This window comes from Cheilinus undulatus, linkage group 1, assembly GCF_018320785.1.
Source record: "Cheilinus undulatus linkage group 1, ASM1832078v1, whole genome shotgun sequence".
Lineage (NCBI taxonomy): Eukaryota > Metazoa > Chordata > Actinopteri > Labriformes > Labridae > Cheilinus > Cheilinus undulatus.
In genome coordinates this window covers 52,126,521-52,144,507 of record NC_054865.1, presented here as the reverse complement: position 1 = coordinate 52,144,507, position 17,987 = coordinate 52,126,521, and the positions used below count along the sequence as shown (strand labels likewise).

The 17,987-nt window shown below is 39.0% G+C and overlaps 1 protein-coding gene across 1 annotated transcript in view; it reads right to left on the bottom strand.

Moving 5' to 3' along the window:
- Window positions 1-17,987, bottom strand: part of glceb (glucuronic acid epimerase b) — a 104,238-nt gene that overhangs the window by 14,265 nt on the left and 71,986 nt on the right. Inside the window, exons 4-5 of the mRNA XM_041784256.1 lie at window positions 16,334-16,863; window positions 3,153-3,398 (exon numbers count right to left, since the gene is read on the bottom strand). Of these exons, the coding sequence (XP_041640190.1) occupies window positions 3,153-3,398; window positions 16,334-16,850 (763 nt within the window). The 5' untranslated portion in view covers window positions 16,851-16,863. The remainder of the gene's footprint in view (window positions 1-3,152; window positions 3,399-16,333; window positions 16,864-17,987) is intronic.

Below are 17,987 nucleotides of genomic sequence, written 5' to 3'. Positions count from 1 at the left end.
AATATTTGTTATTGGAATCGATTCAACAAATACTGCTGCTTTACAAACTCACTAGACCACAAAATGTGTATTGATCCACAGCTGACAAAAGTCCCAAACAAATGTAGAACATATTCAGACCACTAAAAGTATTGTTAATATTTTTTCACACATCCCCACAGACTATTTCTGAACAGGCAACTCTGAAGCAGACCAGTATGACTGTTAATGACCATTACCATGGTCTACACATTGAGCTCCTCTGGTTAGAAGTTTATTGTGCCCTGTTGTAAAAATCATTCATTCCTGTGTTGTAAAACAACAGAGGACAATAAGGCAAAATAGGTACTGGACTGTGATCCCTCTTTTTGTTTTCGCACTAGTGCTTGAACCTATTGTTGTTTTTCCTTTAAAATTTCCAGTAATTATCCATTAACACTCAGTGTTTCATGCCTAATGTTCAGTGCGGATGATACTGAGTGGTGTCATTGTTATTGCAGCAACATTAAAGCATGTTACACAGTTAATCGCGAAAAGCATTAGTTCAGGCAGGCCTCTACATAATGGAGATTAGCTGATCTCACACAAGCCCTCATCAGCTGATGGCCAGCTGATTTGCTTCTAAGCACGCTATTAGATAATCATACTCATGCTGCTTTATTTAAACTGGTCTAACCTGACTATGCTTTGCCGCATCCTCTGCAAGCCACTTTTTACAACCCTCCCCTCCCCCACCCCAGCTCCTCCTTCCTAGAACAGCCACATATATATAGTAGGTGCAAATTTACAAATGCTAAAAAAGAAAAACTGGTGATGCAATCCTGTGTGTTTCTTGACAAAGAAGTCCTGACTGAACTGGAGTTATTATATATTTGCAGTTACTACGTATGGTTGTACAAATCGCTACAGCACACCAAGACTTGGTTCAAGTCACACCAGTGTGCCTTGCCACATCATTTGAGAACCACTGCACTAGAGTTCATTTTGATCTTGATGATGCATCTTGGCTCATGAGTAAAAACTAATCATTCATTGGTTGCTATTCAAATAACTAGTAGATAGGGTTGTCCCGATTCCGATACCAGTTTCAGAGATACATCCAATACCGCTTAAAATGCAGGTATTGGTATAAGCGAGTACACGAGATTATGCACCCATCCGATACCGTTTGATTGATCTTTATATTTTGCTTGTTTAGACATGCTAAATGTTGCACTATAAACGAGAGATCAATTCTTCTTCGTTGCCCGAATGCCTTGCATGTACAAGTTACCATGTTTCGAGCAGTGGAGAGGAACCAGAGGACCCACTGCAGCAACAAAAGTATGGTGACAGTTTTTCTCTTAATGTGATCATTAAAATGCCTTCCAGACCGGCGCTGTCGTACACGACAAGAAGTGACATAGTTTATCAAAACTTTAAAAACTTTTGAACCATAAATCGTTGCCTCTTACTTGTTTTTCCTCTTGAAGTTAGTCATTGTGCTTCCCCATTGACGCTATTGATGCCTTTGAATCCCGTGTGGCAGCATTTTTTGTGAGCCTGGAACTCGTGTGACTTTTAGGGACTTTAATGATTAAATCCACACCAGCAGACTCAATACTGAACATCTTTTTATCCATTTTAAGCCAGTTCTGATAATTTATTACCGCTAGCTCGAATGCTAACCGCCATATTGTTGATCCTTTGTCAGGGTCTGTCAGCCAATAGCAGGCTGTTCAGTAATCACGTGATGCTGCCAGAATAGATCATGAAGAAGTAGAAATAGAGAAAGCCTGTGAGGTAGTCCCCCGTATTACTGTTTTTTTTATATTTAGCAGTAAAACTCAATAATGAGCAGGAAAACAACTTTAGGGTCAGAGAGATATTATATGTTATGATTCTATTTGTTGAGCCATGTTCTGAGTCAAATATAGGTCTAAAAAATGTGTTATTCTGCACAGTCAGTCTAGAAAGTTCACACTGGTATTGGATCAGTACTCTGTATTGGCCAATACCCAACACCTTGGTATCGGAATTGTATCGGGAAGGAAAAAATGGTACTGGACCATCCCAATTTGTAGACATGAGGTTTATTTAGTAAAGATGTACTTGCATGGTTCTTAAAACTGTTAATCCTGTTAACATGGTAAAATGCACTTAAAAAGTTGTTTAGAATAAAATCATTTTTAAAAAGTTTAATTTCAGAGCTCAGCCATTGCATTAAGTATTTTACACAGTAAAGGTTTATATTATTGATGCACAATATAATCAGCATGATGTCAGTATTGGCAGATATTAACATTTCTGTGTATATTTGTGACCAATATGTCAACAGTAAATATCAGCTACACTGTATGTATGAATGCATTTATGAAGTTTTATACAGGATCAACAGACCTTTATTAGCTTTAGTATTTTTGTTCATCCTCATTCCTCCAACTTTAAAATGCATTCTAAAGACTTGAGTTTGTTAATCCTTGTGTTCACTAAACATGTGCCGAGACCAGGAATCAATTCTGCGACCCACAAAGCCAACCTGGCTCCCTTGAGGGCTTTTTTAATTAGTATCTAAAGCACCAGATTTTATGTTTTTCAGTTTAAAAAAACCTTTATCGAATTTTCTGAACAGCGACAAGGCATTAGATAAGCAACCTTTCATCAAAGCCCAAATGGTAGAGTAGTTTGTGCAGGGTAATATAAAAAGACAACAGCCTAAAGCTTCATTTTGTCCTTCCACAGACATTATGGAGGTTAATCGTCAACGGCTGATAAAATACAGAGAAGAGAGTTATCATCTCAACCACTGATCTTCATGCTCCGCATAAACAGAAGAAGTCTGCAGTGAAAATATTGTTTAGTAGAAGTGTTCCTGTCTGCAGCATTTCACACAATGTGTTTATACACCATGAATGTGACAATGTCTGAGTCAGTGAAGAAAAGAGGATGAAATGTGTGATATTGTGTCTGCTGCTTCTTAAATAATCTGAATTTTTTGGAATCTGTTATTATGTTTTCGGGTCTGCCGCCAACCAGCTCTGTCTGGCAGTATTTCCTGTCTGCGGCGGTGACTCACCGCAGACTATCATCCCATCCTGAGGGCGAAGTCGCATATTGGGCCTCCTACAGCCACAGTTAACAGGAGATAAGCTCCTTGCCCGGAGGCCATCTGGGCTCATGGAAGGCTTACATACCTGGAGCACTGAACTGACGCACAGAGGTGGCTCTGCTCTTGTCATAGAGGCGGCTCAGACCGCAGCCTTTTGGCACACTCCAGGGCGCTGAGCTGGCCCGACTATCCCTCTCCTCGGCGGTGTCATAGACCTCAACGTGGGGAGGGCGCTCTGTAAGGTTTTTGCTGTAATGGCTCAAGCCGTACTGAGCGATCTGGATTGCGTAGAAGTAGCCCTGAGGACCCCACTGAGTGGACAGAGGTACACCTGGGAGAGAAGAGAGATAAGGAACACAATGTTAGATAAAAACAGAGCAAGATCTCTTTATCTGAAAGACACAGGAAGGGTTGTTTTGTAATTTTTCTTTATGGGTTGTTCTTTTATTGTGTTTTAAAGAGCTTCTAAATCTGGGTCTTGGATGATCATCTTGTTTATCAGTGTTCTTTTTTTATCTCTTTGCAGTTTATTTCAGGCAAATATTCACTTCAAGAGGGCAGATAACAGCTTCTACTTCTTCCAGAAGTAATGACTCTGTTTAAAGGGTGTCATTCTAAGTTCACAACCTCAGCCATATAAAAAAAAAAAAACTGGTACAGCATTAATAATGGATGCTAAACATTCAAGTTTCAAAACTGCAGGAACTTAACAAGATCGACTTTGACAATAACAAAGATTAAATCCCAGGGCTTTTAGAGACAGAGGCACAGCAGAAAACAGTGAAAAAAGAGGAGCAGAAAAAGTAAGAAAACAAACCACCAGCAGCTTTGTTAAATGACTGGCCGTTGTGTTGAAATTCAAGCTAAGATACTGTATCTCACCAGAGGCTAGCTTCCCTGCTCACAAAGCCAGAAATAGCTCAGGCAGCAGAATCACTCTGATTAACAAATAGTTCACATAAAGACCTCGTGACAGGGAGGGCACATGAGCAACCCAAAGCCCACTCTTCTACAAAGGACTACAGCATATACTCTGATCCAGGCCGGGTTTAATGTTCCTGATCTATTTAAACTAATCTAATCTGTATACAAAACTGATCACTTATTAACTTATCAGCTGTGCTGGTTCTCAAGTAAGCGGTAATTCTGAACAAAAAACATTTTTTCTGTCTTCCAGAGTAAAACTCAGAAAGTACATGATTGATCTTTTAGCCTCTGACAGAAACATTATTCAATGGTAAATTAGATGCATTAAAGCAAATGTGAAAGTTAACACTCATCTGATGGAGATAATCATTAGTCTTGTTGTATTTCCTCTTGTCTCTCCTCTAACTGAGCGTTCAAGTAGCAATAATGTGTTAAATGTTAATAACAGTAATTATTTTCTTCGGCTATCTTTACAAAGCACCTTCCACACATGTAGCTTAAGGGGCAGCTGAAGTAAATAACTAAAGGAAATAACAGACAACTTTAAATGACAGCACTTAATGCTAAACTATTTGGTTTGTGATTTTGAAATAAAATGTGCATACATCAAGCAGCAAGGCTGGACTGGTAATTTAGTATGACAAGAATTTTCCTGGTGATCTGATGCACTTTTGGGCCAGTATAGTGATGGTATGATGGAACCTTTTTTAGACGGTTTGACTGGTTATCAGCCTGACTCATTATAGAGGCTGATATTTGGAATTTTTATGTTATATCTTTTATTTTAACTAATAATAGATACGAATGATTAATTAAAAAAGTGCACTTCTTTTAACCTGACAAAAAACCTTCCATAGATGGTATTTGGGAAAGGGCAGAGCTTTTGAAAAAAAACAAAAACAAAACTTGAACATGAACATTCTGTCACACCTCTACGGGCCAATCAGAGCAACAAAACGTGACGTCGTAAGTATGCACTGATACTGAGGAGTAAACTCCAGATTTTGCAAAGAAAGCAGCTCAGTGCTGTTCTTTGTTCTCCTTTTAATGAAGCAATGTCGTCAAGATCTGAAAAAACGTATGCTATAGCAGCCTCTTGTCGCTGCTGGCTTACGTCATGACTCTGCTGCGCCGAGAAATACTGCCTCTTACTCCTCAAACTATGCTAAATGGTCCAGTCACTTTCTAACCAGGCCCAATCTGTTCAGATGAGAGTCTTGCAAGATGGATTTGCCAGTGAGAAACACAAACAGGCGAATCCATCTGCTTTGCAAGGATACACTTCTTTGGTTCCACTGCAGAGTGTTTCTTACTCTCTGGCTTTATTTTCACCCTCACAAATAATGTGTTTACAACATAATCTGATTGGCAGGAAGTAGTATTACCCAATCAACACTTAACCCTGGGTGCCACTGAACCCATGACGATATGGAATCACTTCCTGTTTTCCTGCTGCTACTGTGTTACTCTGTGCCATTTCTCACTTTGATAGAGTTGTGGCTCAATTGTTTATTTTGCTTCATTTTTCTTGTCGTGCAATTCCATTGTTGCCACATTAAGCCCATTTTGTTAGTCATCATGAATGTAATCAGTTCCAAATACTAGTTAATCAGTCTCATGAATTACTTAGAATTGGTATTGTCTTGAAAAACCAATGTCGGTTGACCCCTTTCTTTTTTTATTCAACTGAACGTGGTATTATTAGAAAGTGGAAGAGTCAAGGAACAACAGCAACTCAGCCACAAAGCAGAAGACCACATGAAATCACAGAGCAGGGTCAATGACTGCTGAGGTGCATGGTGTGTAAAAGCTGCCAACACTCATGGTGGAAGAGTTCTGAACTTCCACTGGTATTCATGTAAGAACAAAAATTTTGTGGCAGGAGCCACAACGGGTTTCAATGTCCGAGCAGCTTCATGCAAGCCTTAAATCACAGAGTCTAATGCCAAGCATCAGATAGAGTGGTGTAAAGCACACTGACACTGGACTGTGGAGCAGTGGAAACGTGTTCAGTGGAGTGATGAATCACGCTTCTCTGTTTGCAGTCAGTCAGGCGAGTCTGGGTTTGGCAGATGCCAGGAGAACATTACCTGCTGACTGCACTGTGGAAAGTTTGAAGTTTGGTGGAGGAGGGATAATGGTATGGGGCTGTTTTTCAGGGTTTGAGCTAGGTCCCTTATCTCCACTGAAGGCCAATCTTAATGCTTCATCATACCAAGACATTTTGAACAATGCTGTGCTTCCAACTTTCTGCTAACAGTTTGGGGAAGACCTTTTTTTTTTATTCCAACATGACTGTGCCTGGTGCACAAAGCAAGGACTATAAAGACATGGTTTGATGAGTTTGGTTTGGAAGAACTTGATTGGCCCACACTGAGCCCTGACCTCAACCTTATCAAGACCCTCTGGCATCACCTTGAACAGAGATTGCAACCAGGCCTTCTCGTCCATCATTGCCAGACTTCATAAATGTGCTACAGAACGAATGGGTACAAATATTCCACAGAAATGCTCCAAAATCTCCTAAAGCCATCCAAGAAGAGTGGAGGCTCTAATAGCTAAAAAAGAGGGCCAACTCCATATCAAAACACATGTATTTAACATTACAGTTCCTGTTAGTATAATGGTCAGGCAGCCAACTACTTTTGTCCATATAATGTAGGTTGACCTGGCCTAAAAGCCATCAGCCAGTTTCTGGAGATATCCAAAGGTCAATAGGTTTAAACCCTCCTCCTGCATGACAACATCCATTCAGTGTGAGCCAAAGTTGTCTCAAAACTTCTACATCCTGATCAGGAAAGAAATCAAAAGCAAATTCCTGGAGACATTTTGGAACAAACTGGAGGAAACCCAAAATTTTCGGAAAGTTGCTCAACTTGTAAGTTAATCATTTTCTGATGCATTAGCAAAAACACATGCACTTAATTCAGTAGCTAGCAGTGGACTAAGACGTCATTTACTGAAAACTTACAGCAATATATGACAGTACGACTGTGAACCACACAGTTTTATCCTCAGATGTGCAGTTGGATAATTTATTGGCTATACCTTGCATGTCTGCTTAGGGCTTCCATACATCATTGAGTTTTTAACTTTTTCCCCAGGCACACATTAGTGACGCACTTACTACAGATCTGTGACCCACTTTTGGGTCCAAACCCACCACTTTAAAACCCTGATGTTGCTGCTTTCATTGTCAGAATATGGAGCTTACTTTGTGCCAGTAATGAGGCAAAACTAAACCCTCCACCCAACTCTGACTGGACCCTTCTGCAAAGACTTCAGAAAGGGTCGATATGGCGACAGGTCCATGATCTATTTCTACCCAGACTGAAGAAATTAGAGCTAACAACTATTTGTAGAAGAACTATACTAGAGAATTGAGCTAGCTTTCTTAATTAAAACTCTATTTCTCTTCTTTTTACATTCTTGGACTAGATTTCCATAACTTTGAACCAAACTCGTTGCAGGAAAACAAGCAATCAGGTTGACAGGCAGAGGTAGAGGATATTGCACATCTTCCAAGAGCTCCCTGCAGAGAGGAGATTTACTGCAATCCAAAAAGACTGTTCATATGTTTGTATTGATTTTTTTACTGTCACAAAGTCAGAGTGAAAGATGGCTTGTGTCAAGCAGAGTTTAAGTTTTGCATTTTTATCTGTACCTGTCCATTTCATATTTCATCCATTCGTGCTAAACCATACCAAGAAATGCAGAGATGGATGGCTTAGAGAGGGAGGAATTTTTCCTATTATTATCCTGTTTGAAGTTCACAATTGTTTAAGAGGAAAAAAGCATCTTTAAATGTGAAATAAGACACTTTTGATCCATGCACTTTCACCTAAGGACCCAAAAATTAATTCTGGCCATATTTTATGACATAAAATGTGCAACTCCTTTCCAAGGGGGGCCTTTCTGATGTGCAAAATACACGAATGGATTAGTTTAAAGTTTGAAAATCATTGGATAGTACACCCAGTGGCAAAAAACTAAAATAATCTATCAGAAATGCATTATTTTTCCAGTGAATTCCCTGAAGAAGGGGCACTACTAATGGAACACAAATCAATCATCATTTTCATGTTTATTTAATAAGACAAGCATGGAGCTTGGATCAACGGCAACAACATCTGAGTAGAAAAGTTTCAACAATCCGCTCCTGATTGAGAGCCCATACATTTGATTAATGAGTTCCTTACAGAGAAGCAAATAAATAAATGCACATACACACACACTTAAATAAATGCCCACATGCCGAGACACACTTTCCGATCCCTTGCCAGACTTTGCTTCATGCCTGTCTCGTTACTGGCATCTCCCATGACAACTTAAGTCAAATGACTGTCAGAATCCTAACACTGTAGCGCCATGCTACTCTCTGAATAACACTAAGTAATCCATGAGGAATTGGCTGTTAAGCCTTGGCATATTTTTATGGCTCCAGAGAGCGGACTTTTCTAGAAATCTGAAGAATGAAGTCTTTCACCAATTACAGTCGGCTGTAAGCCCGCTGAAGTCTGTGTCAACAGCAAATGAGCTCTGCTATCTTAACATTGTGTGATGTTACGAGCTTTAGTCCTCCTGCAGGTGTGAAACATGGAAGCTTCTGGATCAATGGGAGCAGATATTTAAAAAGCATTATGTTTGATATTAACATTAAATAGTGACTGTAATGTGATGTGTTAAAGGGCTGAACATTGTGCCACAACCTACTGAGAATACAGACATGATATGACGTGCAATAAGAATCGAGGAAAGCTTTCGAGTGAAATTGCATTTTTAGCTTTTAAGATGGCAACAGTTAGTCTAAAATCAGGCTGTACATATTGGGAAAATAATCAAAATGTGATATTTTTCCTAATATTGTGATTGTGATTTAATATGCAAATCAAGTTCTTAATTTATTTATCAGTTTATTTGTCAGAGAAGATACATCAGCATTGTTGCATTTAATTACAATGCAACTGATGCAATGTATAAAAGACTTCTAGCCATGGCTAATTAGCAGTCCTTGTCCCTGGTTAAGCTTTTAAGGACTGAATTAAACAGAATAAAATGGGCATAAAGACTAACAATCACAGCAGACATAGATGGACAACCACACAGATGCATAAAAATAGCAGCAGCAAGGCAGACAAAGACATGCAGACTAATGATAATGACTAAAAATCAACAGCAATGGCAAAGTAGCTAAAAACAAAGAGGAAAAATAAGTAAAATATGGTGAATAATAAAAAACATAAAATATGTAGTCACAGATGATATGTATTACTCAACAAACAAGCAATTAATAATTCCATATTATAATAAACACAATATTTAGTAGATTAAATTGAGGCTGAACAGTTAAAAAATATCTAATTGAATACATACTGATATGAATTGCTGTACTGAAGGAATGATGATTTAATATCTCTCATTTTCAATAAAACAAATACATACAAAACAAGAAAAGTTGTTTTTCAAACTTCAGGAAAAAACTTGACTTGACTGTCTGGATTAGAGCAGAACATCTCTGCTGCAAAAAATTGTATCAAACTGGTATTTTCAAACGTGTTTCAGGTCAAAGAAATATTGCACCTTCGACAAAGTCAATGTTTTGGAGTGGCAATCACAAAGCCTTGATCTCAGTCCTAGAGAAAATTTATGGGCTGAGCTGAAGAGGTGTGTGCCAGAGAGGCAGCCTGCAAACCTGACTGAACTACACCAGTCCTGTCAGGAGGAACATGCCAAAATTCCAGCAAACTCTTGTGAAAGGTTTGTAGAAGACACCCAAAATGTTTGACCCAAGTCATAAAGGTCTGGCATCCCGCAAACAGAAATAATGTAGGTATCCTGACTGACCTAAAACGGGAAAAGTTTAGTCTGATTTAATGTCAGACGGTGAGGAAAAAAAAGGTTGCGTGTTTTTCAACAGTATCTGTAAAGTCTTGGTTTTAAATGCATATGGCCAACATAGACATATTCTTCCAAATATTCACTTTGCTTTGGCAAAATTAGTGCTAAAGGTTTTACATTAGATAAAATTCTGAGCATACATAGTACAAGTCTGTACAATCAAGACAGTGTATACTGGGATAGAAATAGTGGAGTATATTAAAATATCATAAAAGATCCACAGCTCTCATTTAGAGTTGTTGCAACTTGGCTCTAGCGTCAGTACTTTGCAATAGCGTCCAAGATTCAAGATAAAGACAATTTATCTGAGCCATCCAAAGGTTGTACGAGAAACTAATGCATCTATATCTGTGGTTTTTTCAGTCTGAACAGCTGTAATGTCAGAAAAGTGAATGCATTCGTCAATATTTTACACATTCACAGACAAAATGAATAGCACCTCAATTACACTATTAGAATATCAATACATATTTGTACATATGTATAATATTCTTTGTATTTTACTTTTGTTTGTCATATTTTTAATGTTGAATGTCTCTCTTCAGCCAAGTTAGCTTGGAGGATGGGCTGACTTCTCATTTATTCTATAAAATAAATTGTTTTAATGATAATATTAAGGGCACACTCAAGGTTTGCTGAGAGGAGGTAAGCGGAAACTAATGTTAAATAGGAGCAAAGGCCTTTTAGTTTGGAATCGGCTCCAGCTGTGTGCATAGCACATATACGTTCACGTGGACCTTGCGGGCTGCCTGCTCCTAAGGGACAAACTCATGCATCATGCGGTGCAGGAGAGGAGGATGTTTTTGCTCCTGTCTGCCTTAAAACTCTTCTATCATAAGCAATCAGCATTTTGATTGGTCAGATTTGTGCCCATAGGGACTTCAAAAACAACAACAACAACAAAAAAAAGTCCATGGTTCCAAAAAATTATAGCTGAGCCGCAATTTTGCATGGTGAAATTACATTGCTGATGTGAAAGCTTGCACTGATCTGCTGAATGTTCCAATGAAGAAATTAAAAATAATTCCAGTGTGCAACAACCTCAAGCACTCTGGTTTTGTTGTACATATGCACCAACAACTGTGATTTTGAATATGATATATTGGACACGCATCATGGAAAAAGTCATTTTGACTTCTTGTAATTAACCTTTGTTATTCCCAATGAGACACGCAATCAAATAAAAAACTCATGGGGGATCAAGGACCATCCATAATGTTGTGAATATTATATGCATTGGAAACAGTGATATCTTGCTTTTTCAAATTTAAAAAAAAAAACCTGCCAAAATGTCATAATTATGTGTCACACCAAAAAGAATTAATAGAAAAACACTGGCATCTGCAGTCGACTTAAAAGTTATCTTAAACATCGGTATTGATTTGACCCTGATTTTCACCATCAGTGCATCCCTACTTTGGATTTCCTGTGTATTAAGCGGTGATAGTCTGCTACAGAACAAGGAGTCAGAAAAAGAGAGAGAGAGACCTTAAAAAAGAGACTAGCTGTGATTTAAGAGGGTGTCATTAGAGAAAATTAACTACTTCCCTAATGATAGCAGCCTGGCTGGAGCTTCATTATTCTAGACTTTTGTTCTCTGACTCATGGAGGCTGTGGAGAAACAGGGAAAAGTGAGACCTTCATGTCTTACCCAAAGGAAACAAGCCCTACTAGAGATGATTTGGTCCTGTAATAGAATTTTGGAGCTGTGAATTGACAAATTTAAATGAAATGGTCTCAAAATAATTTAGTTCAACCTAAAATTTTGAGCTTGAGGCATGGGATTGTTACATACTAGATTCATACTCCAGTCACAAGTTCAATCTCAAATGAATACTACAGAAGAGGGGGATGTAAAAGGGCCATCAGGACATTTAATGACTTTTGCTGAGGGTCCTATTAAATAACTTTTCTATGGGTGGCAGGGAGTGCTGAGAGAGAAATGCTCCTCTGACCTTGTTTAAGCCCTGTGGTTTCAAGGACTGTGACAGGCTAATTAATGAACTGCTATTTTCACCTATAAAAATATGCTAAGTTGAAGAGAGGTGTGTGCCTGCGCATGTGGAGTGTTAAGTAGCGAGAAGCCTTGGGCTTAATTAATGGACCTTGGTAAATTGTGTGTGTGTGCATAAAGGTGTGTGTATGGGACTGTGGATGTGTTACCTCCGTCTTGTGGTAAAAAAAATGGTGTGCAGGAAATGAGAGAAAGAGAATAACTCTGCTTCCTGCTGTGCAGCCCAGAGGTATAGACAGACTTGGCTAGGATCCTGTCTGACCCATTTTTGCCTTAAACATATTTCTTTACATGAGAGAAGAAGTTGGTGACATAATGGTAAAGGAGGCATAATTTGTATCAAAAAAGGCTGCAAAAAGAAATGAGAAACCAAGATAATAAAACAATCAGATATATTGGAAATAAATGAAGCTATTTGTGAATACAAATCCTTCATTTCTCTGCATTAATGTAACAGCCTCTTTGAAGAATTTACTATAAATGCAATAGCTGTTTGGTTGCAAGACTCTGGCTTCTGTTAAAGAAGGGATAAACATATTTAATGGCATGAAACTAAACATGGATAATAGAGCTATATATTCTTGGTGCTGGCTCCATGTCTGCTCAAAAGGAAAACTTGCTTAATATGGCTGATTGTTTTCACATATGCACTCTGAAAGATTTCAGGACTGCCCAGAAATCCTCCTAAGCTGTTTGTCCAAACCCTGAGGTAAACTGGGTCAACAACTCTCAGGTGACCACCAAAATCATTAGCATATGAATGATCATCAGAGGCTATAATCCTGGGCAGGACACCTTACGAACTGAAGAGTTTTGGAAGAAAGGCGAAACGTCTAATAGAGCCTCAATCTAGTACAGTTGTACCTTTGAGTCGGGTTTGAAAAAACATGACTTAGATTAAATAGAAACTACATAGACAAATGGAAAACAGAAAGCATAATGAAGCAGGCTCATTTTTGTGCATGCAGACAGTTCTAGTCCCACCCTGTACAGTCAATGGTCTTACAATGGTATCATGAAATAAACACTATGACCCCTGCCAGTGCCTGCTCACCTGTGTTGAATTATCCGGAATATTTCCTGCTGCTTTCATACATCACTTTATACTGACTCCACGGGGAAAAAACACTTGAGGGCTGGCAGGAAAAAGTCCAGGTAAAGTCTGGTTGAAATTGACTGACTGCGGCTTCATAGAGTTGCCCATCTAAACCAGAAGGTCGAGGTTTCGATCCCCTGCTCCTAGTCACATGTCCATACACTTAATCTTAAATAGTGATAAGTAATAACGATTTGAAGAAGCCAGCTTTGGCGTTAAACAAAGCCAGAGATGCAGCTGTTGACACCATTGATCTGCATACTTAGTGTCACCTCTGCCAAAACTGAGTTAATTCGATGATAAACATCCTATTTCTGACAACTTATTTAGAACTAGATCCACAGATGTTATTTTGTTTGCGGGCTTTCATTGTGAATGCTCACATCAGGAAATGTGGTGTTGTCAATAGCAGCTTGGCATACTTCAGCAGGATAGAAATGAAACTTAAACTACAGATGCATTAAAAAGAGCTGAACACAAAAGCACTAATAAAATCTTTTTCCTGTGAAAAGGCAAAAAAAAAAAAAAGTGATTTCAGGCCACATTTCCCAGCCCATGTGCAAATATGTATGTGTGGGACATGCGGCCACATAGCAGCCTTTATGAATAGTCAGAAGACTAAAAATGCATGTTTGCCTTCACATATGCATCTGACTCAGAAAAACTGGTTACATTTTCAAGGATTTTATGCACAAGTGAACAGGATTTATTGTGCTGTATGCAACTTGCCTTTCAATCCTACAGGTTTGGACTGATGTACATCCACCAACTTTTATAGTTTGGTATGATAAATAATTCCTCAAAGAGGTTATCCAATGTGCTGTAAGGAATCCAGAATGGGTAAAAGAGTGACCCCTTTAATGTGTACTTTGGGAACGAGTAGTTAGCATTAGCCTCTGTTGGTGTAGCCTGAAATCAACATGATCGTTAATCTGTATTTATTCATTTACATTCATTTTTAAAAACATTTTCTAATTTGCTTTTGTGTCACTTCAACTTTGTAATAAGGTTAGATTGTTAAAATGCATTGACTGTCTATTTTGTATATGTTAATGTATGAACTCTTGCTGGGGCATTAGTACAAGAACGATTGTAAATCTGATTTGACTATACATTAGGCTGATCTCCTGATATGATCTGTGCTTCACAAGGAGACAGAGAAAATACTATAGCTGTGTGTTTGTGAGATGAAAAAAGAAACAGATTTGTATCACTGTGTAGAAAACAAATGCCTACATGGGAAACAGCACAATCCATCTCTGCAGAAATACCTATTTACTGTCGCCAAATTGCTCTTTGAGACACTTGCTATCATTACTCATCAAGCTAAGCTCAGCTACTGACTCTGTGCCAGTGAATGTATCATCTTTTATTGCATCCCCCCAACTGAAACAAAAGCTTACTCCTAAGGGGGCAAAGAACCCAGAACTGTGGTGAAATGTATACAAATCAAAGCTTTCTTTCCCTCCAACATTATCAAATGCAACAGTGTTATATTTGGATTTGTAAGGGAAACTTTCAGCCCCTGTGTTTTGACTTCCTGCAGTAATGTTGTCTCCTGTGCCACTGTTGGCTCCTGCATTTTGACAACAGAGAAAAAGACAATGAATATCTATTTTGGAATCTGAGGCAAGTACATGAGGCCACTTCTTCAAGTGAGCGAGGCGCTGAAGTTTATTGATGACAATGTGGTTTGAACTAATAGCTTTTTAAAATGAGCTATTGATCCTTCATGGTAATTACTTTAAAAGGAACCAAATGAAGAAAACAACTTTGAGGACGGACGCAAAGTGTGGCGAGAGAGGGAGGGGTGAAGTCACATTACTGACATCCTCTACGAAGAATTGCTGACAGTGTCTGAACGAAGAAAAGATTAAGCTTTAATTGACTCGACACAAATGATGTTTGATAGCGTTTGTGCTAAAAAAGTATAACGAAGTCTGGGAAAGGTGGCAGAGATGGAGTAGGTGTTTCTGAAATCTGATCCGTCCTGTTAATCAAGTCCTTATTCACTTTCTCAAAGATCAAACTTTTATCATGCATCGCTAAGATGAATTACACCTCATTTACTAAACCCTTTATTTCCAGGATAAGGGCTGGATTTAATAAAAAAGCACAATTTCCCTTTGTGTTATAAGAGCGCACTGATTTACACCTCCCTCTGCAAAAGACTAAGAATTCACAGAGGTCACAGGTCAACCTGTGCCTCGGTATTAGGGCCATGGTTCAGGGCAAGTTTGGTTCAGCAAGAAAAAACAGCGTACATACTTCTAGGTTTCTCAAATTTAAGTCTGACAGTTGTGTCTTATTTATATACTAAATATATATCAACACAGTTAAGAGTCACAGCAAGTTAGAGGTGTTGTTTGTGTTAAATCATTACTTGTGTATGCCAGTAAAGCACCACAGACTGACTTATACATATACAAGATGAGACACTGTAATGAGGTTTGAGCACCTCAGATGAACACTTAAAGTCGGGGTCCTCTACTACTACTGCGTACGGTCTCTATGGCTGGATATTTCCCACACCCTCATGATACAAGATGCAGCATGATACAAATAGCCAAAGACAATACATATCGCAATACACACTGATTCAGGATAATAAACACTGGCCCGGTGTAGCAGAACTAGCTGTTGTTACTCTCTGTATGGATGCGTCTCCAACCTGCATTAGGACAAACACAACACATTTCTGACTACTGTCAGTCACTTGCATGATGAACACAGACATGATTGCATGGTTGTGCTCACTGCTGCTTTTATTTCACAGAAAAATCAGCTCTGACCTGTTGGCAGTAAAAACCAATGATGCATTTGAATTGATCCACGTATCAGAAGTATTCTGAGTGTGGTTTGACTGGTTTCACCTCAACAGTAGCACATGAGAATGAGAGATCTCTGGGCTGAAGCTTTACACTTTTACGTGCAGAAGGCAGAGAGCAGGATATAGCGCTGCATAGTTTTCTTATACTGGTAAAAATATCTACCTGCCATATGGCATTTTAAGCTTTGCTTATTTACATGCTCTTATGGAACTACAAATGCTGTACTGACTGGTTTAATATTATATTTAGCATTGTCTCATCAATAATTGACAGTGTATGCAGTATCTCGTAGATGTTTAACCTTTCAATGACAATAACAAAAAATTCAATATAAACTAAAACCCAAACTTTACTGATGTACAGTACAGTACAGGACTTTGTAATGTAATGCTGTTAAAACTACTGACATTCATGCCTTCAAATGGCGTTCCTGAAACAGGCTATGTAAAAAACTTAATATAAAAACATCCATGAGATGAACATCTGTTTACAAGTCTTACCTTCCACTCCGCTTATACACTTGACACGGTCACGGACCTCTACATTGTACCCCTCAAACGACATGAAGACCCCGTCAGGGTGGTAGGGCTCCCGCTGCGTGTAAACCTTCGAGTAGCTGTGCTGGAACTCAAACCGATCGTAGCCGTCGTACTGCACCACTTTGCCGTACACCTCAAAGTATTTCTCCATCCAGCTGAAGGGCAGGTACACTTCTCCGCCTTCTCGCCGGCCTTTGATGGTGGATTCATCATTGATCAGGCAGTCGATTTCTTCAAACTTAATCCCGCCCAGACCCCCGACGACAGGCGGGGGCTCAGGAGGTTGAGGAGGGTGCTGCTGGCTGCTGATGCTAGCATCCCCCACCTTTGGACTGGGAGCCACCAAAGCAGCGCGGGGCAGGAAGCGTAAGGTGGTGTCACTGGAGCAGCGGTTCCATAACAGCACAGTGATGAGTGTGAAGAGGGCGCAGATGATGATGAGGGTCTTGTAGTTGACCCGAGCAGCCAGGCAGCGCATGGTCACAACTTGCCTGCATGACACAAAAACAAGGGATAAATTTAAAGCTTTTTCACCTAGGAGTTTGAGGAGGAATGTTTAGGACAAGAACAAATCACATGGAATCGGCTTGTTTAGAAATTTAAACCCTAAAAACTCAGCACAGCAGACTTACTGCTTACTATGAACAAGGTTGTAAATTTTTAGATACACAAGTTCTTTTGGATAGCATGTGTTTAAAATAATACAATCTCCATTATTCTAATGGTCATTAGCTGCCCTTCTGAAACTCAAGTATGCCATGGCCTACTTTGAAACCTGAAAATCCTTTGGGGCCAGCTAAAACCCTCCTAAAGCAGAACATCCAAGTCTTTCATAAACCAGGAAATCTAGTGTAAACCCATATTTTTCAAACACTTACTTAGAAAGTGTTCTTTCTTCCTACTAATGTCCATTTATTTAAAACAATTTGTGAGTTTGCAAGCTTGTTCCTTTTAACATCATGTCTATGAAGGCACTAAAAAATTCCAGCAAACGAGAAGCAAGCAGCAGTGTTAGTTAAATCGTGACATCAGTTTTGTCTGTCACACAAAATAATTCACTCTCTGAGCCCTAAGCTATTTTTTAACCCCTGTGTCTCCCCTGGATGTTTTGTCTTAAAAAGCTTGTAAAACATCAACCCTGTGGTGCACAGTCAAGCTCTAAACATCCTTTTTTTCAGGACAACCTGAGCTTTAAGAATACAGTGCCATGAAAATGCATTTTCCTCCTTACTGATTCCTGATTTTTTTGCATATTTATCACACTTAAATGTTTCGGATCATCAAACCAATTTTCATATCTCACAAACACAACCCAAGTAAATAGAAAATGCAGTGTCTGAATGATTATTCATTTTTTCAAGGAGAGAAAAAAATCCAAACCAATCTGGTCCTATGTGAAAAAGTAATGTCCCCTCTTGTTAGACCATGAGTTAACTGTGATTAACCACAGTTCTTGGAAAGCTGAGTTCAATTTCACTGTCCACACCCAGGCCTGATTACCACCAGGTTTGTTGAATCAAGAAATCACTTCAATAGAACCTGTCAGACAAAGTGAAGTAGGCTAGAAGATCTCATAAAGAAACGCATCATGCCATGATCCAAAGAAATTCAAGAG